Source organism: Phyllobates terribilis, unplaced genomic scaffold, assembly GCF_046119375.1.
Source record: "Phyllobates terribilis strain yellow unplaced genomic scaffold, ASM4611937v1 Scaffold_5__5_contigs__length_657084704, whole genome shotgun sequence".
Lineage (NCBI taxonomy): Eukaryota > Metazoa > Chordata > Amphibia > Anura > Dendrobatidae > Phyllobates > Phyllobates terribilis.
Window position 1 is genome coordinate 504,668,613 of NW_027362765.1, and position 24,223 is coordinate 504,692,835.

At 44.7% G+C, this 24,223-nt stretch overlaps 1 protein-coding gene across 2 annotated transcripts in view; it reads right to left on the reverse strand.

The window, feature by feature from the left end:
• Nucleotides 1–24,223, reverse strand: part of HERC4 (HECT and RLD domain containing E3 ubiquitin protein ligase 4) — a 112,352-nt gene that overhangs the window by 20,124 nt on the left and 68,005 nt on the right. For both annotated transcript variants that reach the window (XM_073685586.1, XM_073685585.1), the window contains 5 exons: nt 14,242–14,409; nt 14,014–14,157; nt 10,458–10,624; nt 4,543–4,609; nt 2,956–3,038 (listed from right to left, as the gene is read on the reverse strand). In XM_073685586.1, coding sequence (XP_073541687.1) covers nt 2,956–3,038; nt 4,543–4,609; nt 10,458–10,624; nt 14,014–14,157; nt 14,242–14,409 — 629 coding nt within the window. The remainder of the gene's footprint in view (nt 1–2,955; nt 3,039–4,542; nt 4,610–10,457; nt 10,625–14,013; nt 14,158–14,241; nt 14,410–24,223) is intronic.

The window sequence follows — 24,223 nt, forward strand, 5'->3', positions numbered from 1 at the left end:
CCGTCATCTGTTAAAAATATAAGGGACTTCCAAGTTACTGGTAGCAGAAAGGCTCTGGAAAAGCAAAATGACCCTTGCCCCCCAAAAGAAATTCAGAAAATTTTGTGCTCCCAAATCCAAATGCCTATTCTACAATAATTTGTTCTCCAATTGTCAAATAGCGCTCCGTCCCCCCCAGATCTCGCCGTACGATACAGCCACATATGGGGTATTGCCACTTTTAGAAGAAATTGTGTGACACATTTCGGCACCATTTTTACCCATTGCCCTGTGTGAAAATGTAAAATCTGAGGGTAAAACATTTTTTTGAGGTAAAAATATAATTATGCTTTTTTCACTGCCCAATGGTATAAATTTAAAAATTAAAAAATACTCACTACTTCCCTAGATGAATTCCTTGAGAGGTGTAGTTTACAAAATGGGGTCACTTGTGGGGGTTTCTGCTGTTTTGGCATGTCAGCGACTCTTCAAATGTGACATGGCGTCTGTGCCTATCCCAGCCAACATAGCGCTCCTTTCTCTTCCGAACCCTGCCGTACACCAAAGCAGTGGTTTTCCCCCACATATGGGGTATCGGCGTACTCAGGAGAAATTGTACAACAAATTTCATGGTGCAATTTATCCTATTACCCTTTTGATAATGCAAAATTAGGGAATGAAAAACATTTTTTATGGGAAAAATGTGAAAATTTTATTTTTACGGCTCAATATTATAAACTTCTGTGAAGCAGCTGGGGGTGCAAGGTGCTCACCACACATCTAGATAAGTTCCCTAAGGGGTATAGTTTCCAAAATGGTGGCACTTGTGGGGGGTTACCACTGTTTAGGCACATTAGGGGCTCCCCAAATGTGACATGGCGTCCGCTAATTATTCAAACAAATTTTACATTCAAAAAGTCAAATGGCGCTCCTTCCCTTTCAAACCCTGCCATGCGCCCAAACAGTAATTTGCCTCCACATATGGGGTATCAGCGTGTTCAGGAGAAATTGCACAACAAATTTCATGGTGCAATTTATCCTATTACCCTTATGATAATGCAAAATTAAGGGATGAAAAACGGTTTTGTGGGAAAAATGTGAAAATTTTATTTTTACGGCTCAATATTATAAACTTCTGTGAAGCAGCTGGGGGTGCAAGGTGCTCACCACACATCTAGATAAGTTCCCTAAGGGGTCTAGTTTCCAAAATGGTGGCACTTGTGGGGGGTTTCCACTGTTTAGGCACATTAGGGGCTCCCCAAATGCGACATGGCGTCTGCTAATTATTCAAACAAATTTTACATTCAAAAAGTCAAATGGCGCTCCTTCCCTTTCAAACGCTGCCATGCGCCCAAACAGTAATTTGCCTCCACATATGGGGTATCAGCGTGTTCAGGAGAAATTGCACAACAAATTTCATGGTGCAATTTATCCTATTACCCTTATGATAATGCAAAATTAAGGGATGAAAAACGGTTTTGTGGGAAAAATGTGAAAATTTTATTTTTACGGCTCAATATTATAAACTTCTGTGAAGCAGCTGGGGGTGCAAGGTGCTCACCACACATCTAGATAAGTTCCCTAAGGGGTCTAGTTTCCAAAATGGTGGCACTTGTGGGGGGTTTCCACTGTTTAGGCACATTAGGGGCTCCCCAAATGTGACATGGCGTCCGCTAATTATTCAAACAAATTTTACATTCAAAAAGTCTAATGGCGCTCCTTCCCTTTCAAACCCTGCCATGTGCCCAAACAGTAATTTGCCTCCACATATGGGGTATCAGCGTGTTCAGGAGAAATTGAACAACAAATTTCATGGTGCAATTTATCCTATTACCCTTATGATAATGCAAAATTAAGGGATGAAAAACGGTTTTGTGGGAAAAATGTGAAAATTTTATTTTTACAGTTCAATATTATAAACTTCTGTGAAGCACCTTGGGGTTCAAGGTGCTCACCACACATCTAGATAAGTTCCCTAAGGGGTCTAGTTTCCAAAATGGGGTCACTTGTGGGGGGTTTCCACTGTTTAGGCACATCAGGAGCTCTCCAAACGCAACATGGCGTCTGCTAATTATTCAGACAAATTTTACATTCAAAAAGTCTAATGGCGCTCCTTCCCTTCCGAACCCTGCAGTGTGCCCAAACAGTGGTTTTCCCTCACATATGGGGTATCAGCACGCTCAAGAGAAATTGCACAAAAAAATTTGGGGTCCATTTTTTCCTGTTCCCCCTATGAAAATAAAAAAAATTGGGTTTAAAGTAACATTTTTGTGAAAAAAGTTAAATGTTAATTTTTTTCTTCCACATTCCAAAAATTCCTGTGAAGCACCTGAAGGGTTAATAAAGTTCTTGAATGTGGTTTTGAGCACCTTGAGGGGTGCAGTTTTTAGAATGGTGTCACTTTTGGGTATTTTCTGTCATAAAGACCCCTCAAAGTGACTTCAAATATGATGTGGTCCCTAAAAAAATGTTTTTGAAAATTTTGTTGGAAAAATGAGAAATCGCTGGTCAACTTTTAACCCTTATAGCTCCCTAACAAAAAAAAATTTTGGTTCCAAAATTGTGCTGATGTAAAGTAGACATGTGGGAAATGTTATTTATTAACTATTTTGTGTGACATATCTCTGATTTAAGGGCATGAAAATTCAAAGTTTGAAAATTGCAAAATTTTCAAAATTTTCGCCAAATTTCCGATTTTTTCACAAATAAACGCAAGTTATATCGAAGAAATTTTACCACTATCATGAAGTACAATATGTCATGAAAAAACAATCTCAGAATCAGGGGAATACATTGAAGCGTTCCAGAGTAAATACTTCATAAACTGACAGTGGTCAGAATTGAAAAAATTGGCCCGGTCACGAAGGCAAAAACAGGCTCTGGCGCGAAGTGGTTAAAGATGATTTTTATTTTACACATGAGAAAGTAATGAGCCATGTCGAACAGGGGACGTTTACTCAACCATAAAGAACCTACTTGTTTTTCTGATTTACAATTGTCTCTGCACCATTTGGAATTAGTTCCCTGATTTCTGTAGTTCCAAAGTTATCCACTGTAACCTGTATCAAAGAAAGGGAAAGTCAGAATTGGAACATTCCACCGAAACATGTAAGGGTGCACTTCCATGTATCGGAAATGCTGTCGTTTTTTATCCAGATTTTCAGATGGAAAATCCAAAGCTGCATAGAGTCAAAGTCATCCATATGCTGCAGGATTTTTCTGCATAGGCATTGTCCTCTGGAGTACATTTATAAACCAGGAGCATGTCAATTTCTACGAATGGTATAACTGCAAATTTTGATGTAAATCCAAATGTAATCAGCAGCAAAACTGAAGAAACAAAAGTTCACAAATCCAGATAAACACTATTCTCACCTCCCCTGGAGCTTTCATGACAATTCTTCATTAGCCCCTCATCATTTTCTGTACATCCAAACATCACTGATGACGAGCAGCGGTCACATGGACGACATGTCATCTCTGCAGCTTTGGTGTACAGCATTGCCAATGAAGCACTGTGAGAGGCGAGTATAGTTTTTTCTACGTGCTAAGCTATTTTCCACCTGAAAATCGACATTCTCCAGATTTGCTGTAAATTTCTGCAGCAAACCCAGACATGTAGACGTAACGCGAAATCTAATATATTACCCCTAAACCAGAAAAGCCATGTGGTGCTTTCCCAAATACATGTCTTATGATCATACTCATTTTATAAATATCAATCCTTTGACGGATTAATAGTGGACACACAAGTGGAGTCTCGGACTATGTCTTACACATCGTATCTTTAGACTGCCATTAATATAAGGCTACACGCTAATCCTGTCAAATTATCTGGTTTTGCAATGAAAAATCAGCTCTTGTGAAATCTCTTCTCCAAAGGGTAGAAATTTTGGATAGATTTTACAAGAAGCACTAGCACTTTATAGAGAATCTGTCAAATTGTTTTGCTACCCCACCTGAGAGCAGCATGATGTAGGGGTATAGACCCTGATTCCAGTGATATATCACTTACTTTACTGGGCGCTGCAGCTTTGATTAAAAACTTATCTGCTGCAGATCTAGCAGTGCTCAGAATGCTGAGCTCTGTATAACTCCGCCCACACCATTGATTGACAGTTTTCTGTGTACATTGTGCATAGGTATAAATCCGCCAATCCGTGATGGGGGCGAGGTTGGACTACCTGACAGCAGGTCAATTAGTCCTCTGGTGATAAAATCACTGCTTTATCAACAGGAGATTAATTACAGAAAGCAGACTAGAAGTGACATCAATGGAATCGGTACAATTGTCAGACAATTATGCATTTGTTCTTATATTTTTTCTTACAGTTGCTTGTTATATTTCAAGATACTGCACTGTGGCAGTTGTTTCAATTTTGTATCATCTGCATATGGCACCTTTTCCCCCCAAACCTTCATATTCTGTATTACTTTGAGTCCCATTTAGAATATTGGATGGGTATGAATATTGGATAGCACAGAAAACCTAAAACCTCTAATAGAGGCGGCTTGTGGCTTGGTGGCAGATACAGGTTATCAATGGCCAGAGCAGACACATACTGTAAAGTTAAGACAGAACGTCTCTTCAAGGTCATCTTCCATGTAGTCCAGCAGTTGCTGCATGCTCCTGAAAGATGAACATACTGGTGTTAGATCAACACATCTTTAGCATTTTTGAAATAAACGTGCAAAATATAAAGAGTCAACACACAGAACAAAGGCTCTACATTTTAATCAAAGATCACAAAATTGAAGTGTGCATGGAAAGGTGTTAAACACAGCGGCAATGTTAAAGGATTATTCCCAAAATTGCATTATTTTTCATAAAGCACAGAAAGAGCATACTTATTGTTAAAGGGAACCAGTCACCATGAAAATGTAGTACAGTTTGCAGGCAGCATATTATAGAGCAGGGGGAGGCTGAGAGGACTGATAGTTTTGTGAGAAAAGGTTCAGTATAGTGTGTTTTAACCATTTATTCCTCTGCTCTTTCTGGGACTTTTGGTCCAGTGGGCGGTCCCATCAGTGACAGCTCTCGCTGTATGAACACTTATACAAAGAAAGCTGTCAGTCACTGATGGGACCGCCCACCGGACCAAAAATCCCAGAAAGAGCAGAGGAATAAATGGTTAAAAACACACTATACTGAACCTTTTCTCACAAAACTATATCAATATCAATCTACTCTACTCCTCCTGTTCTGTAATATGATGTCAGCAGATTGGACAGCATATTCATGGTGACTGGTTCATTTTAATATACAGACTAAATCCAACAGGTTTCTTTCACATAGAAGAATGAGCCGTTCTACTCTTATCTGCTAATACTACATTTCCCAGCAGCACTTGCTTATTAGTGCTGCAGACCCCCCACCCCCTCCCCGACAAGCCCCACTTCTGAGTTATCAAGTTCATTTTATACTGCTGTCCAGCACCCTGGCTGAATAGGTTCTCTCCAATCTACAGCAGTACAGCTGCCTGTGTCATTTTAAATCATTAATTGGTTCTAGCAGAGCTCCATTGTCCATTGTCATGCACTCCACCTCGAAAGTGCAGAGATGTTTGTTACCTGCTCCTGACAGATCACTTTCATATTGATGCATATGATAATCCTCTGCAATATGCATCAATTCACCAGCAATTGCAGTTTCACATCACTGGTTTCAGCAGTAAGCAATAAATATGATTTAATTCCTATCAGCCACAGTACAGAGCCCCATTCCGCAGTGTATCCTTTAAGTCTCTCTATACAGAGCCACATCTTGCAGTAGCCATCTCCTCTTAGCCCCTCTATATAGAGCTCCATCATACAGTATATCTTTCCTCTAAACCCTCTATATACAGTCATGGCCAAAAGTATTGAGAATGAGACAAATAGTAATATTTCCAACGTTTACTGCTTCATTTTTTGTAATGGCAATTTGCATATACTCCTGAATGTCAAAGAGTGATCAGCTTAACAGCAATTACTGTACTTGCAAAGTCAATATTTGCCCAGAAAATGAACTTTAACCCCCAAAACACATTTCAACATCATTGCAGTCCGGCCTTAAAAGGAGCAGCTAACATCATTTTAGTAATTGATCCATTAACACAGGTGTGGGTGTTGATGAGGACAGGGCTGGCGATCAGTCAGTCATGATTAAGTAAGAATGACATCACTGGACACTTTAAAAGGAGGCTGGTTCTTGGTATCATTGTTTCTCTTCAGTTAACCATGGTTATCTCTAAAGAAACACGTGCAGCCATCATTGCACTGCACAAAAATGGCCTAACAGGGAAGAGTATCACAGCTACAAAGATTGCACCTCAGTCAACAATCTATCGCATCATCAAGAACTTCAAGGAGAGAGCTTCCATTGTTGTCAAAAAGGCTCCAGGGCGCCCAAGAAAGACCAGCAAGCGCCAGGACCGTATCTTAAAACTGTTTCAGCTGCGGGATCGGACTACCAGCAGTGCCGAGCTTGCTCAGGAATGGCAGCAGGCTGGTGTGAGTGCTTCTGCACGCACTGTGAGGCCGAGACTCTTTGAGCAAGGGCTGGTTTCAAGAGGGCAGCAAAGAAGCCACTTCTCTCCAGAAAAAACATCAGGGACCGACTGATATTCTGCAAAAGGTACAGGGAGTGGACTGCTGAGGACTGGGGCAAAGTCATTTTCGCTGATGAATCCCCTTTTCGATTGTTTGGGACATCTGGAAAACAGCTTATTCGGAGAAGAAGAGGTGAGCGCTACCACCAGTCTTGTCTCATGCCAACTGTAAAGCATCCTGAAACCATTCATGTGTGGGGTTGCTTCTCAGCCAAGGGAATCGGCTCACTCACAGTCTTGCCTAAAACACAGCCATGAATAAAGAATGGTACCAGAATGTCCTCCTAGAGCAACTTCTCCCAACCGTCCAAGAGCAGTTTGGCGTCCAAAAATGCCTTTTCCAGCATGATGGAGCACCTTGCCATAAAGCAAAGGTGATAACAAAATGGCTCATGGAACAAAACATAGAGATTTTGGGTCCATGGCCTGGAAACTCCCCAGATCTTAATCCCATTGAGAACTTGTGGTCAATCATCAAGAGACGGGTGGACAAACAAAAACCAACAAATTCTGGCAAAATGCAAGCATTGATTATGCAAGAATGGACTGCTATCAGTCAGGATTTGGTTCAAAAGTTGATTGAGAGCATGCCAGGGAGAATTACAGAGGTCTTGAAGAAGAATGGGCAACACTGCAAATATTGACTTGCTGCATTAACTCATTCTAACTGTCAATATAACCTATTGGTACTCATAATATGATTGCAATTATATTTCTGTATGTGATTTAAACATCAGACAAACACTAATAAAAACCAGAGGCCAGCAGATCATGTGAAAATATAATTTTGGTGTCATTCTCAAAACTTTTGGCCATGACTGTACACAGCCCAATCCTAAAGTACATCACTCCTCTTAGTTACCAGCACACAGGCACTGCAGTGCAATAAAGGAGGCTTTGCCCATTCCCGTGACATCACCCCACACTATAGAAGTTCCTTTATAGACAAAGAACAGTTATTGTGGCAGGATGCCAGCTGAGAGACTGCCATGTGTTGTATCGAACAGGGCCCCTAGAACTACAAGATGGTTCCAATGGCAACTGACGGGCAAATAGAGCTTCGAGAGACATCTTTAGGAAGGTGATATGTGCAGAACAGGGTTATATTGGCACAATTTAGTAATATGTATTAAATATATATGAACATTATTATAAGACAACATTGTGATTTTTTAAATAATCCTTTATGCATAAAGGATTATTATTTTAAAACGCATCCCCTACATTTAGTCAATTCTGTTTTTTCTAGACAACCCCTTTGATGTTTAAAAATATGAAAAAAAGTTTTTTAAATGTACAACTTGGCTGAAATAGGTTCACAAAGTTACAGACCTTAAAGGGGTTGTCTGGTCTTAGGCTACAAGTCTGCAGTCACTCTATGAGACTGCAGACTTGTGAATCCTCATATCACACGCACTTCATGCTGGGAGGCGTTTCTCCTGTGCCGGGATCGTAACCGCAAAGTATGTGTGCGGGCATGTGTCAACTAGATGGGCACGTCCTCGCTCAATGCAAGTATATTGTAAAAGGCCGGACACAGTCTAGTTGGAATGTGGCCGGAAGAATGCAAATCGCATACTTGCAGTCACATGACTACCCGCTGCCAGCGAATCTTCACAGCGCGCGTGATGTGAGGATTCACAAGTCACAGAGTGACTGCAGACTTGTAGCTCAAGCCCGGACAACCTCTAAGACTGACAGTCTTCACATGCTGATCAGATTTCTGCCAAGGGCAGAATGGATGGATTCATATTCATCATATACAGGGATACTCTTCAAGCTTTACATCAGAATGTGGAATTTATACAAATATCATTAAAGAGTCTGTCAGCACAAAATGACTGTGCAAAACAAACAGAACCTTGCAAGGGGGCATAGCCCTAATAAAAATAGTACCTTTAGGGACCAAATCCATTGTTGTATTTTCCAAAAATTGTTCTTTAATCAAATATGCTAATGAGGTATATGGTGCACCCTGGGGGTACCTTAGAAGTTAATTGCACCTTCTCACCTATTTGTTTTCCCATCAATCTCTTCCTTCATTGGCAGCTCTGGCTTATAGGAGTCAGAAAAGGGACAAGGCAATCATTAGCATATCTGAATAGAGAGTAATTGTTATAACTATTGGGACCATGTCCCCTATGAGGTGCTGTGCTTGGTTTGAACAGTGATTTTGTGCTGCAAGACTCCCTTTTATAGCAGAATTTTTCCTTAAAAGATCTTAGTGAGATAAAACAGATGATCGCCATTTTTAATATACATTAAAAGGTAAAAGATCTCATTATTATTATTAAATTACTGTTCATACTGACTAACTATAGAATATCAAACTGGGTATGTAGGTCTAGAAAATTTTAACAAGTTTCACAAAAAGGAATTTATTATTATTTAAAGAGAACCAGTTACATTGAAAATGGGGTCCAAACTGTAGGCAGCCAATTATGAAGCAGGAGTAGCTACGCAGAGTGATATATTAGTATAGTAAAAAATTATTTAGGGCCTGTAACACTGCTTGAAAAGTCGCTATATTATTGACCAACTTTTGGTATTATTCCCCGGCTGCCATACATTTCTGGTGGTGGATCAGACCAATTGAAGGATGCACCAAATTTATTAAAGCCAGTTTTAACAATTCGGGGCCTTTGAGTAGCCTGTCTTCATTGATAAATCTTTACTTATTCTGGGCTTTTTGGTAAACTGTGCGGTCGTATCAGTGATATATAACTTTCCGTCAATAAAAGTGTGCATGTAGAGATAGCTGTCAGTCTCCGTTTAGGACCACCCACTTGGATTAAATGCCAAGAAAGATTAGAAATATAAATGTATAAAAATCAAGTTATACTGATACTTTTCTCACTATACTGTATATCACTCTGCTCAGCTTCTCATGTTTTATCAATATCATGCAGCCTGCTGATTGAACAGCATTTTCAATGTGACCGGTTCACTTTAGTACAGTTGCTATATTTTACACTAATACTGGAGGTTGTCAAAATTTTTTTTTCCATTCACACCATATTATAAATGAGATGAGAAGTGATAAAGAACTTCCGCAGTGAGTCTTTAAAGCGAACGTGTCAGCAGGATTTAGCCATATAAACTAAAGGCATGGCTATAATGGCGCTGTGATGCTGATTAATGATACCTGATGTGAAGGGATCCACTCAGCGGCTGCTGAATACTCCTTATGAAGTTTTCAGAAAATGACATCTTGTGTGCTTCAGGGCAGTACGTGGGGGCAGGGTCTTCTTCTTGATCTCTGACCCCTCACCAGAGTTTTCTGTTTCTTGTGCAGGTCATTGATTATCCAGTGACCTTCCTTTTTAAAATTCCGCACTAACGCCATCATTGTGTGGGCGGTGTGTGCGCAGTGGGAGATGGCGTCCTGTGTGCAAGACTTGGCGCCAGAGACGGCGCATGTGCAGATCGAGATTTCAGATCTGAACTGGCAGAGATCTCGATCTGCAGATGCACCGCCTCTGTCACAATTTTATTGAAGTCCTGTAGACAGGATGCTGGCTCCCACTGCGCAAGCACGGCCCACACAATGATGGCAGAGTGGAATTTTAAAAAGGAGGCAGGTCACTGAATAATCAGTGACCTGCACAAAAAACAGAGGAGGCTGGGGGGGTTGGATAATGAGAAAAAGAGCCTGTCCCAAAGCACACAAGACGTCATTTTCTGAAAACTTTATAAGGTGAGTATTCAGCAGCCGCTGAGTGGATGCCTTCACATCAGGTATCATTAATCAGCATCACAGCGCCATTATAGCCATGCCTTTAGTTTATAGGACTAAATCCGGCTGACAGGTTCTCTTTAAATCTGAAAGGTACAGCCTAGTAAATTACCCCAAAGAAGCAACTATTGCCTATTAATGTTTTAAATCACCTGCCAACATCGGGCATTAGCTCCTTTAAATCATCCAAGGTTGGTTTCCTCTTTAAAAGTTTCTTATATAAGGCCAAAGGGAAATGAAGCTCAACAATTGCAAAATTGTAAATTGCTAAGCCACAAACCACACCGATGAGATGGAACAAATTGCTGTCCTCAAAAGTCTGGAAGAAACAAATTAATTATATGGCAAAATAAGTACAATATATAAAAAAACACTACTGTAACATTAAATAAACATTGCTGCTTGCATTTTAATGTATGCAATAGTCAATGGAAAAAGTTGCAGCAGAAATTTCCTTATAGAGAGTTAATAAAAAGACTCCTGATCTAGAGTAGGAGAAGCTGAGAAGAGTGATATAGGAGGTAAATACAACAGAATAGCAAATATATATTACATTTTTTTTTTATAGAACATGACTGCCAGAGGCACAATCTGTTGGCTGCCTGTCCGTACAAGGCCAACATCAGACCGACAGTCCCCCTACCTGAACTTACAATGTCAGACAAATATGATGCTTTAAGTTTGCATCAGGAGACTTGCATTCAGTTTGAAAATTGCAGTCTATATATGGAGGGTGAAACATGCTGGTCTAAACCCAACCTAACACTGATATGGTGGATAATGCACTGCACTACTAGTAGTGAAGCGTATTATCTATCAGTTCAAAATGACCACATGTTTAAAGTTCTCTAATTGGACTATTAAATAATTGTAGACATTTTTTTTAATTATATATACACTGGACATACACACTTAAAGCAGCACTCTCATCAAATTTTTTATTCTCTTAGAAGTCTCTTGTCCCTGCATTTATCATCCCCCCCCCTAACTCCTGACCCAGCTGCTCCCTCCTCCCCCTGCCAGGGACTTTTGCAGTGACTCATGACTTGTGCAGACAAAATTGACCTCCTGTTTCAACATAGAGCTTAGAAGGCTTCATCTAGTCAGTGTTTAATCACGTGATGTCAATCACCTAATGGAAAACAGAAGAATTCACAGGGTAGAAAGGTAAAATGAGCAATTGTAATTACACAGTGCCATCTAATGTGATGAATGCAAATATATTAAGAGGATAAAAATTTTGATGGGAGGGCTTCTTTAAAAAAAATGTAAAATCTAAATATAAAATCCTGTATTTCCAAACAGAAGTTGTTAAATCCAACAAAAACAAAGTCGGACAAAGAAAGACATCTTTTTAAAGTAATTTTACTGTACAGAAACTGTAAAACATAAGTTACAAATGGGAGAGCACTGTAATCGTACTGATCCATAATATAAAACTATACTTTTATTGATCCCAAATGGAGAACTCAAAAAGAAAAATAAATACAAAAAACAATGCCATAACTGCTGTTTTTGGTTCATCCCTCCTACCAAAAAGTGGAATAAAAAAAAATTGAGAAGTGAAAACTACAGCTTGGCTCGTAAAATATATATTTTTTTAAAATAAAAAAATAAGAAACCAAAATAAATTTGGTATTGACATTATTGTACTGACCTACAGAAATAAAAAATGAATGTCACTTACACCGAAAGGTGTTTGAGAAAAAATATATTCCAAAATAAGACTAGGTGGAATGAAGAGAAAAGTAAATAAAAGCAGTAAAAAAGTGATCCAAAAGTCATATGTATACCCCCCAAACTTGAGACCAATGAAAACGACTTTTTTCACGCAAAAAATTAAGCCCTAATTTAGCTCAGTTGATAGAAAAATGTTTAGCCTGGTCACAAGCAGGGTTTGAAAGGAACTCCGTAATGGCAAGCATGGGGTTCTTCAGCAGACCCCCGGCTGTCATAGCAACCCATCGGCGACTGGCGATCACGTCACGGTGATGAGCGCATAGAATGACGGCATGGCTCCACCCGCGATCGTTAGAGGCAGGTTCTGGCATGAGCTCATCCCGTGAGACCGTTCCATACGCCTACTTCCGACTTGCTCCATACATGTATGGCGGATGTCATAAAGGGGTTAAAGGAGCACTGCCATCAAAGTTTTTATTCTCTTAATAGATTGTTGTCACCATATTATATGACACGTTTTACTTAAATTGCTCATTTTGCCCTTCTATCTAATGAATTCTTCTCTTTTCCATTAGGTCAATGACATCGCGTGATTAAAAGCAAACTAGCTGAATCCTTCTAAGCTCTATGTATAAACAGGAAGTCTCTTTTTCCTGCATGAGTCATTATTAGAACTACAATTCTACATCACTGCAAAGCGATGGCAGGGGTAGGAGTGAAGCAGCTGGATCAGGCGTTGAAGAAGGGGTGGAGCTGGACTGCTAGGAACTTTGCAATGATGTAGAATTGTACTTCTAAGGCTATGTGCCCACGATGCAGAAATGAAGCAGAAAATTTCTGCAGCATTTCTACATCTCCCTGGCAGAAAAAACGCATGCAGATTGTGCATGCGTTTTTCCTGCAGAATACATGCGGAATACATGCGGATTCACATGCGTATCCACATGCGTTAACGCATGTGTTTCCGCATGCGGACTGACAAGCACTTTCCAGGCGATAGCATCACTTGGAAAGTGCTTGACAACTAGGTCACACTGTATAAATCCATGCAACCAGCATAGATTTATACAGTGTGACCGTGAAAATAAAAAAATAAAGCTATACTTTGCCGCCGATGCCGCCGCGTGTGCTGTCGCGCTCCTTCCTGGTTCCTTCCTGGCTTGCCGGCATCTCGCGAGACAGCCTGAGGTCACATGGCCGCGACGTCATCTCAGGTCCTGGAAGGAGAAGCGCTGCCAGCCCGCGAGAAGGTGAATATAAGCTTTATTTATTATTTTATTCTTTTTTTTCACAGGTACAATGGTACCCAGGTCTGGATGAGAGTCTCCTCTCCTCCAGAACTGGGTACCATACGCACATTGAAACGCATATTATCCACGTGTACAAATGTACAGACACGGATTATATGCGTCTCAATGCAAGTCAATGGCAGCAATTCCGCTGCGCTTCCGCAAAATTAATGAACATGCTGCGGATTTTTGAGCGCCGCAGAAACGCTGCGGAATAATCCGCAGCATGTGCATTGACATTGCAGAATGCCATTGGGGACCATGGGGTGCGGATTACCATGCGTTTTTGATGCGTTTCCGCTGAGGAAATTCCGCAGCGGAAACGCATGAAAAACGCATCGTGGGCACGCAGCCTAATGATTCATATAGGGAAAAAGAGACTCCCTCTTTCTACAAAGACCTTAAAAACATATTTAATATAAAAATCAGATTTAAACAACAGGTCATTTTCTGATGATCCAGTCCCCTTAACACAAAGTTGTATCATGTTTGAGTTATATGGACTGCATCGAATACTACAATATTGTATACCTGATCAGAAAAAAGGCAGTGGATTGCACTTGTAAATTCTGGCCAAATTATCTTATACATCTTTTTGAACCTGTTCTGCTTCCGCTTTTATCATGGGTGTTGCTACATCCTGTAGTGCATTAGTATTGTGACCAAGTGCTGGTAAGTACAGCTGCCTTTTTTCTGTGATCTTTTTTGAATTTTATGTCCTTTTCAAAGAATTGTATACCTGATCTGAAAACCAAATAAGTCTAGAATCTTCATAGAATCGAAACATTCCATACTTTGGATCTAGAAGTTCTCGCATTATGAGCAAGAAAAACTCCTTACGTACTCCACCGGCATCAACAGCTTCTTCGCCCACAAAAATTACCTGTAATTCCCAACACGAAAAACAATATTTAAACAAAGCATAATGATGAAAAGTGCAAAAAGGTAAGTCAAATTCATTCTTTACCTTCAATGGTTTCTTGTAATCTATATTTTTTGTTTTCCTTAACACATCCATGGCATCACCCACAATGTTTTCTCTGCGTACTATTAAAATTAGGCAAGGGTCCACGGATTCAACTACTGGGAGAAACATGGACGAAAAATTCTGTCTGTTGGCTTGATCAATTGCCATCTAATAAAATATAATGTGTATGTATAAAAATCATCATTCATTTTTTATATTAACACAATACACGGTAATATTCCAGTGATACAACACGTTTCATGATCACTAGAAAAAACGCAGATATGTGGTTAATTTGCAGGTTAGTAGCGTTACTAACCTGCCCGGCGCCTGCACTTAGCTGAATGCTGCAGGGAGAAAATGAACTTTATTCCCCCCAGCAGCGTTCCGGTTTCAATCACGGGGACAGCACAGGCGCTGGATCATTCACCGCTATGAGTATATAGAGTGGCTGCTGTAACCACGCCCCAGAGCTGACCGACTAATAATTACCTTACCACCACCTTAGTCAAGCACATGCACTTTTATTTCACAAATTCATGATTACTAATCGATGTAAGTACATGCACTTTTTGCATTTTTTTCAGAGTCATCAGAAATGTGCGTTCCATGGTCTGTGGACTGAAAGTCCATACTCTATTAGAAGATAAAGTCAAAGACGCACACACTGTACAACTGGGTAGCTACCGCCTACTGAAATGCGTGGATTTTGCCACCTGACTGTCACACCCTCCTTCCATCTATACTATTGGTCCAATGAGGCTTTATAAACCTATACTTTCCCCCTCTCCAACATGACCCCTGATGAATAAGGGCACATGGAAACCAGTCACATCGCATGTAAGCACTTTAATAACTATGTATATATTTTACTCTGGACAGTTTTATCTTATATGGGACTATTGATATACCCTTACTCTACTACAGGGGTCTCAATCTCGGCCGGGTATATGGGCTGCACATGAAAAAAATTTGAATTTGGAGGGCCGCATTCTTTGTTCAAAGTGACATTTTTAGTGATACCATTTTTTTTGTATCACACCTTTTGAACATTTTTGCTGCGTTTATTTTTTTATAGCTTGGGTCGTTACGTATGTGGTGATAATAAACGTGAACTTTTTTGTGTTTACTTTAGTTTATATATAAAACCGCATTTTTAGTGCCAAATATTTTTTCATGCTTTATTTTTTTTTATTTATTTTTTTAATTTTTACAATTTTGTTTCCTCCAATTGGCCACATACAGTAATATTGTCTTACAATTAGCACCATATAGTAATTATGGCAAACATCTGGTAGTAATGTGCCCCATCCAGGTCGCCATCCAGTGGCAGAGTGCCCCTTCCAGGTCCCCCATCCAGTGGCAGAGTGCCCCATCCAGGTGCCCCATCCAGTGGCAGAGTGCCCCATCCAGTGGGTCGCAGTGTGCCCCATCCAGTGGCAGTGTGCCCCATCCAGTGGGTCGCAGTGTGCCCCATCCAGTGGGTGGCAGTGTGCCCCATCCAGGTCCCCATCCTGTGGGTGGCAGTGTGCCCCATCCAGGTCCCCATCCTGTGGGTGGCAGTGTGCCCCATCCTGGTCCCCATCCTGTGGGTGGCAGTGTGCCCCATCCTGGTCCCCATCCTGTGGGTGGCAGTGTGCCCCATCCAGGTCCCCATCCTGTGGGTGGCAGTGTGCCCCATCCTGGTCCCCATCCTGTGGGTGGCAGTGTGCCCCATCCTGGTCCCCATCCTGTGGGTGGCAGTGTGCCCCATCCAGGTCCCCCATCCAGTGGCAGAGTGCCCCATCCAGGTCCCCCATCCAGTGGCAGTGTGTCCCATCCAGGTCCCCATCCTGTGGGTGGCAGTGTACCCCATCCAGGTCCCCATCCTGTGGGTGGCAGTGTGCCCCATCCAGGTCCCCATCCTGTGGGTGGCAGTGTGCCCCATCCTGGTCCCCATCCTGTGGGTGGCAGTGTGCCCCATCCTGGTCCCCATCCTGTGGGTGGCAGTGTGCCCCATCCTGGTCCCCATCCTGTGGGTGGCACTGTGCCCCATCCTGGTCCCCATCCTGTGGGTGGCACTGTGCCCCATCCTGGTCCCCATCCTGTGGGTGGCACTGTGCCCCATCCTGGTCCCCATCCTGTGGGTGGCAGTGTGCCCCATCCAGGTCCCCATCCTGTGGCAGTGTGCCCCATCCAGTGGCAGTGTGCCCCATCCAGGTCCCCGATCCAGTGGCAGTGTGCCCCATCCAGGTCCCCATCCTGTGGCAGTGTGCCCCATCCAGGTCCCCATCCTGTGGCAGTGTGCCCCATCCAGGTCCCCATCCTGTGGCAGTGTGCCCCATCCAGGTCCCCATCCTGTGGCAGTGTGTCCCATCCAGGTCCCCATCCTGTGGCAGTGTGCCCCATCCAGTGGCAGTGTGCCCCATCCAGGACCCCCATCCAGTGGCAGTGTGCCCCATCCAGGTCCCCATCCTGTGGCAGTGTGCCCCATCCAGGTTCCCATCCTGTGGCAGTGTGCCCAATCCAGGTTCCCATCCTGTGGCAGTGTGCCCAATCCAGGTCCCCATCCTGTGGCAGTGTGCCCCATCCAGGTCCCCATCCTGTGGCAGTGTGCCCCATCCAGTGGCAGTGTGCCCCATCCAGGTCCCCATCCTGTGGGTGGCAGTGTGCCCCATCCAGGTCCCCATCCTGTGGGTGGCAGTGTGCCCCATCCTGGTCCCCATCCTGTGGGTGGCAGTGTGCCCCATCCTGGTCCCCATCCTGTGGGTGGCAGTGTGCCCCATCCTGGTCCCCATCCTGTGGGTGGCAGTGTGCCCCATCCTGGTCCCCATCCTGTGGGTGGCAGTGTGCCCCATCCTGTGGGTGGCAGTGTGCCCCATCCAGGTCCCCATCCTGTGGGTGGCAGTGTGCCCCATCCTGTGGGTGGCAGTGTGCCCCATCCTGTGGGTGGCAGTGTGCCCCATCCAGGTCCCCATCCTGTGGGTGGCAGTGTGCCCCATCCAGGTCCCCATCCTGTGGGTGGCAGTGTGCCCCATCCTGGTCCCCATCCTGTGGGTGGCAGTGTGCCCCATCCTGGTCCCCATCCTGTGGGTGGCAGTGTGCCCCATCCTGGTCCCCATCCTGTGGGTGGCAGTGTGCCCCATCCTGGTCCCCATCCTGTGGGTGGCAGTGTGCCCCATCCTGTGGGTGGCAGTGTGCCCCATCCAGGTCCCCATCCTGTGGCAGTGTGCCCCATCCAGGTCCCCATCCTGTGGCAGTGTGCCCCATCCAGATCCCCATCCTGTGACAGTGTGCCCCATCCAGATCCCCATCCTGTGACAGTGTGCCCCATCCAGGTCCCCATCCTGTGACAGTGTGCCCCATCCAGTGGCAGTGTGCCCCATCCAGGACCCCCATCCAGTGGCAGTGTGCCCCATCCAGGTCCCCATCCTGTGGCAGTGTGCCCCATCCAGGTCCCCATCCTGTGGCAGTGTGCCCCATCCAGGTCCCCATCCTGTGGCAGTGTGCCCCATCCAGGTTCCCATCCTATGGCAGTGTGCCCCATCCAGGTTCCCATCCTGTGGCAGTGTGCCCCATCCAGGTTCCCATCCTGTGGCAGTGTGCCCCATCCAGGTTCCCATCCTGTGGCAGTGTGCCCCATCCAGGTCCCCATCCTGTGGCAGTGTGCCCCATCCAGGTTCCCATCCTGTGGCAGTGTGCCCCATCCAGGTCCCCATCCTGTGGCAGTGTGCCCCATCCAGTGGCAGTGTGCCCCATCCAGTGGCAGTGTGCCCCATCCAGGTCCCCCATCCAGTGGCAGTGTGCCCCATCCAGGTCCCCATCCTGTGGCAGTGTGCCCCATCCAGTGGCAGTGTGCCCCATCCAGTGGCAGTGTGCCCCATCCAGGTCCCCATCCTGTGGCTACGTGCCCCATCCAGGTCCCCATCCTGTGGCTACGTGCCCCATCCTGTGGCAGAGTGCCCCATCCAGGTCCCCCATCCAGTGGCAGTGTGCCCCATCCAGGTCCCCATCCTGTGGCTACGTGCCCCATCCAGGTCCCCATCCTGTGGCTACGTGCCCCATCCTGTGGCAGAGTGCCCCATCCAGGTCCCCCATCCAGTGGCAGTGTGCCCCATCCAGGTCCCCATCCTGTGGCTACGTGCCCCATCCAGGTCCCCATCCTGTGGCTACGTGCCCCATCCAGGTCCCCATCCTGTGGCTACGTGCCCCCTGTGCTGTTCTTCACACACATAAAAAGAGAAAAAGAAAAAAAAAAAGATTATTCTCACCTGACCTCCGTTCCATCGGCATCCTTCCTGCAGATCTGGCCCCCAGGCACCACAGACCCCTTGACGATCCCGACCTGGTCCAGGAGGAGCCGCTGACGGCAGCACTGCATTGCCGCGCAGAGACCGTCTCCCAGCACAGCATTTCCAATGCCAGCCGCCGGCCAATCAGAGGCCAGCAGCTGACATCTCCGCATGGCAGTCACGTCATACTCGCTGAGCCACCATGCAAATGTCAGCTGCTGGCCTCTGATTGGCAGGTGGCTGGCATTGGAAAGGCTGTGCTGGGAGATAGTCTCCGCGCGGCAATGCAGCGCTGCCGTCAGCGGCTCCTCCTGGACCAGGTCAGGATCATCAAGGGGTCGGTGCCTGTGGGCCGCATAAAGAAGTCTCAGGGGCCGCGTGTTTGAGACCCCTGCTCTACTATAATCATTTACTGTCTTGTCACTTAAGCTATTTAGACATCTGTATGTACTGGATTTATCCTTGTGCACCCTTGCATTATGCGCAGCATTTCGCTGTATACTAGGTATATTTAATGACTTTATATTTTTATAGTATGGAATATAATATTTATGGGCACAATATACTCTTGTCTGGGGTTTCCTTTATGCCCTTTGATATTGAATACCACTGTATTGAAGTCTATACTATAGTAAGAATCAGTCTCGAATGAATGACAATCACAAGCTGGAGCACCTATCTGATCTAATAGTCCTAGGTAGAGATGAGCGGTGTTCGACTAGAACTGTTCGCCAATCTCAAATTCGAGCTGTTTTGGGCGGTGTTCGAGTTGTTCGATGAACCCGAACGATTTGCAAAAAATTCGGCTGTTCGAGATTATGTTCGATAACTGTTCGTGCACCAAAAGCGTGTCCTGCATGTCTGGCGCTATTTAGAGCACCAATCATGCAGGGATTGTCTGCCACTCACTGTAATGCCACAGCCATGGTGGTTGTGGCATTACAGTGATTGCCCAAATCGATGGGAACAGTGCTCACAGTGAAACATGAAAAGCCGGCAATTCAGCAGCGGCATACACCTGTACCCGACAATTTAGAACCGAAAGAATAGAGCTTCACACATAGATTAGATAGATATAAACATGTCAGCCACATATATATGAAGTACTGTGACAGTGTTGCTTACTGTACTTGTCATTTAGCGTAAAGGATTTATCAAAAAAAATAATAGTGTTTTCATGCACTGTCTCTTTAAAAAAGCCGGCCGGCAATTCAGCAGCGGTACCCGACAATTTATAACAGACAGAATAGAGCTTCACACATAGATTAGATAGATAGAAACATGTCAGTCACATATATATGAAGTACAGTGATAGTGTTGGTTACTGTACTTGTCATTTAGTATTAAAATAAAGGATTTATTATTAAAAAAATTGGCGTGGGGTCCCCCTTAATTTTAGGCTCTAGCGGAGGTTAAGCAGACGGCTGGGGCAGATGTTTGAAGCCTGGGAAGGGGGTAATACCCACGGAGCTTCCCAGGCTACTAATATCAGCCCCCAGCTGAATACATAGCCTTTACTAGCTATTAAAATGGGGGCCACCCCAAAAAAAATGACGTGGGGTCCCCCCTAATTTAATAGCTAGCAAAGGCTAGGCAGACAGCTGGGGGCTGATATTAATAGCCCAGGAAGGGAGCCATGAATATTGGCCCCCTCCCAGGCTAGAAACACCAGCCGTCAGCCGCCCCAGAAATGGCGCATTCATAGGATGCACCAATTCTGGCACTTAGCCTCGCTCTTCCACGCTGCCCTGGTGCGGTGGCAGGGGGTAATAGGGTTGGGGTTGATGTCAGCTTATAATGCCAGCTGACATCAAGCCCAGGTTAGTAATGGAGAGGCGTCTATAAGACACCCCCATTACTAACCCCATAGTCAAAGTTAAAAAAAACACAAACACCCAGAATAAAGTCCTTTAATTGAAATAAAGACACAATCCTTTATTGTTCTAAATTAAACCATACTTACCGTCACGCCCATTCCAGCTGAAGCCAACGATCTCATGCAATAAAAGAAAAATAATAAAGCAACCTCATCCTTACCTTTCCATGGTTCCCACGACAGCTTCAGCTCTGCTACATCGAGATGACAGGCTGGACCGCAGCAGAACGCTGCCATCCAGCCTCTCATCCCGCAGACACTGAGAAGCGCAGGCTTGCTTGCGCTGCTCAGCGTCTCTCTGTGACGACATCCAGATGAGCCGAGTTCATGTCCAATGAACTCGGCTCACCTCATGCACGTCACTGACAGCGTGGGAAAATTCTCACGCTGAAGCGGTGAGTGCAGGAGAATTCTCCCACGCTGTCAGTGACGTGCATAAGGTGAGCTCATGTCCAATGAACTCAGCTCACCTCCTGCACGTCACTGACAGCGTGGGAGAATTCTCCTGCACTCAGCGCTTCAGTGTGAGAATTCTCCCACGCTGAAGCGCTGAGTGCAGGAGAATTTTCCCACGCTGTCAGTGACGTGCATGAGGTGAGCCGAGTTCATTGGACATTAACTCGGCTCATCTGGATGCCCTCACAGAGAGACACTGTGGAGCGCAAGCAAGCCTGCGCTTCTCAGTGTCTGCGGGATGAGAGGCTGGATGGCAGCGTTCTGCTGCGGTCCAGCCTGTCATCTCGATGTAGCAGAGCTGAAGCTGTCATGGGAACCATGGAAAGGTAAGGATGATGTTGCTTTATTATTTTTCTTTTATTTCAGGAGATCGTTGGCTTCAGCTGGAATGGGCGTGATTGTAAGTATGGTTTAATTTAGAACAATAAAGAATTGTGTGTTTATTTCAATTAAAGGACTTTTTTCTGGGTGTTGTGTTTTTTTTAAATACTTTACTAGAAATTCATGGTGGTCATGTCTAATATTGGCGTGACCCCATGAATTTCGGGCTTAGGGCCAGCTGATAATACCAAGCTGGCCCTAACCCCTTTATTACCCAGTGAGCCACCGCATCAGGGCCCTGGATGAGTTGGGTACAGCGCCAGAAGATGGCGCTTCTATGAACGCGCCATTTTCCGGGGTGGCTGCGGACTGCAATTTGCAGCGGGGGTGGCCCAGAAAGCTTGGGCCTGCCTGCGCTGCGGATTCCAGCCCCCAGCTGCCTAGTTGTACCTGGCTGGACACAAAAACAGGGCGAAGCCCCACGTCAATTTTCTTTAAATTATTTCATGAAATAATTAAGAAAAAAAGGGCTTCCCTATATTGTTGTGTCCGGCCAGGTACAAATAGGCAGCTGGTGGTTGGGGGCAGCCCGTTCCTGCCTGCTGTACCTGGCTGGACACAAATATAGTGCGAAGCCCCACGTCAATTTTTTTTAAATTATTTCATGAATTTCCTGAAATAATTTAAAAAAATTGAAGTGGGGCTTCGCACTATATTTGTGTCCAGCCAGGTACAGCAGGCAGGAACGGGCTGCCCCCATCCACCAGCTGCCTATTTGTACCTGGCCGGACACAACAATATAGGGAAGCCCTTTTTTTCTTAATTATTTCATGAATTTCATGAAATAATTAAAAAAAAAGTACGTGGGGCTTCGCCCTATTTTTGTGTCCAGCCAGGTACAACTAGGCAGCTGGGGGCTGGAATCTGCAGCGCAGGGAGGCCCAAGCTTTCTGGGCCCCCCCCCGCTACAAATTGCAGTCCGCAGCCACCCCGGAAAATGGCGCGTTCATAGAAGCGCCATCTTCTGGCGCTGTACCCAACTCATCCAGGGCCCTGGTGCGGTGGCTCACTGGGTAATAAAGGGGTTAGGGCCAGCTTGGTATTATCAGCTGGCCCCAAGCCCAAAATTCATGGGGTCACGCCAGTATTAGACATGACCGCCATGAATTTCTAGTAAAGTATTTAAAAAAAACACAACACCCAGAATAAAGTCCTTTAATTGAAATAAAGACACAATTCTTTATTGTTCTAAATTAAACCATACTTACCATCACACCCATTCCAGCTGAAGCCAACGATCTCCTGCAATAAAAGAAAAATAATAAACCAACCTCATCCTTACCTTTCCATTGTTCCCACGACAGCTTCAGCTCTGCTACATCGAGATGACTGGCTGGACCGCAGCAGAACGCTGCCATCCAGTCTGTCATCCCGCAGACACTGAGAAGCGCAGGCTTGCTTGCGCTCCTCACTGTCTCGCTGTGACGGCATCCAGATGAGCCGAGGTCATGTCCAATGAACTCGGCTCACCTCATGCACGTCACTGACAGCGTGGGAAAATTCTCACGCTGAAGTGCTGAGTGCAGGAGAATTCTCCCACGCTGTCAGTGATGTGCATGAGGTGAGCTCATGTCCAATGAACTCAGCTCACCTCCTGCACGTCACTGACAGCGTGGAAAAATTCTCCTGCAATCAGCGCTTCAGCGTGAGAATTTTCCCACGCTGTCAGTGACGTGCATGAGGTGAGCCGAGTTCATTGGACATGAACTCGGCTCATCTGGATGTCGTCACAGAGAGACGCTGAGCAGCGCAAGCAAGCCTGCGCTTCTCAGTGTCTGCGGGATGACAGGCTGGATGGCAGCGTTCTGCTGCGGTCCAGCCTGTCATCTCGATGTAGCAGAGCTGAAGCTGTCGTGGGAACCATGGAAAGGTAAGGATGAGGTTGCTTTATTATTTTTCTTTTATTGCAGGAGATCGTTGGCTTCAGCTGGAATGGGCGTGATGGTAAGTATGGTTTAATTTAGAACAATAAAGGATTGTGTCTTTATTTCAATTAAAGGACTTTATTCTGGGTGTTTGTGTTTTTTTTAACTTTGACTATGGGGTTAGTAATGGGGGTGTCTTATAGACGCCTCTCCATTACTAACCTGGGCTTGATGTCAGCTGGCATTATAAGCTGACATCAACCCCAACCCTATTACCCCCTGCCACCGCACCAGGGCAGCGTGGAAGAGCGAGGCTAAGTGCCAGAATTGGCGCATCCTATGAATGCGCCATTTCTGGGGCGGCTGACGGCTGGTGTTTCTAGCCTGGGAGGGGGCCAATATTCATGGCTCCCTTCCTGGGCTATTAATATCAGCCCCCAGCTGTCTGCCTAGCCTTTGCTAGCTATTAAATTAGGGGGGACCCCACGTCATTTTTTTTGGGGGGTCCCCCATTTTAATAGCTAGTAAAGGCTATGTATTCAGCTGGGGGCTGATATTAGTAGCCTGGGAAGCTCCGTGGGTATTACCCCCTTCCCAGGCTTCAAACATCTGCCCCAGCTGTCTGCTTAACCTCCGCTAGAGCCTAAAATTAAGGGGAACCCCACGCCAATTTTTTTAATAATAAATCCTTTATTTTAATACTAAATGACAAGTACAGTAACCAACACTATCACTGTACTTCATATATATGTGACTGACATGTTTCTATCTATCTAATCTATGTGTGATGCTCTATCTTTCTGTTCTAAATTGTCGGGTACCGCTGCTGAATTGCCGGCCGGCTTTTTTAAAGAGACAGTGCATGAAAACACTATTATTTTTTTAAATAAATCCTTTACACTAAATGACAAGTACAGTAAGCAACACTATCACTGTACTTATTATATATGTGACTGACATGTTTCTATCTATCTAATCTATGTGTGAAGCTCTATTCTTTCTGTTCTAAATTGTCGGGTACAGATGCTGAATTGCCGGCCGGCTTTTTTAAAGAGACGGTGCATGAAAACACTAATATTTTTTTTAATAAATCCTTTACACTAAATGACAAGTGCAGTAACCAACACTGTCAC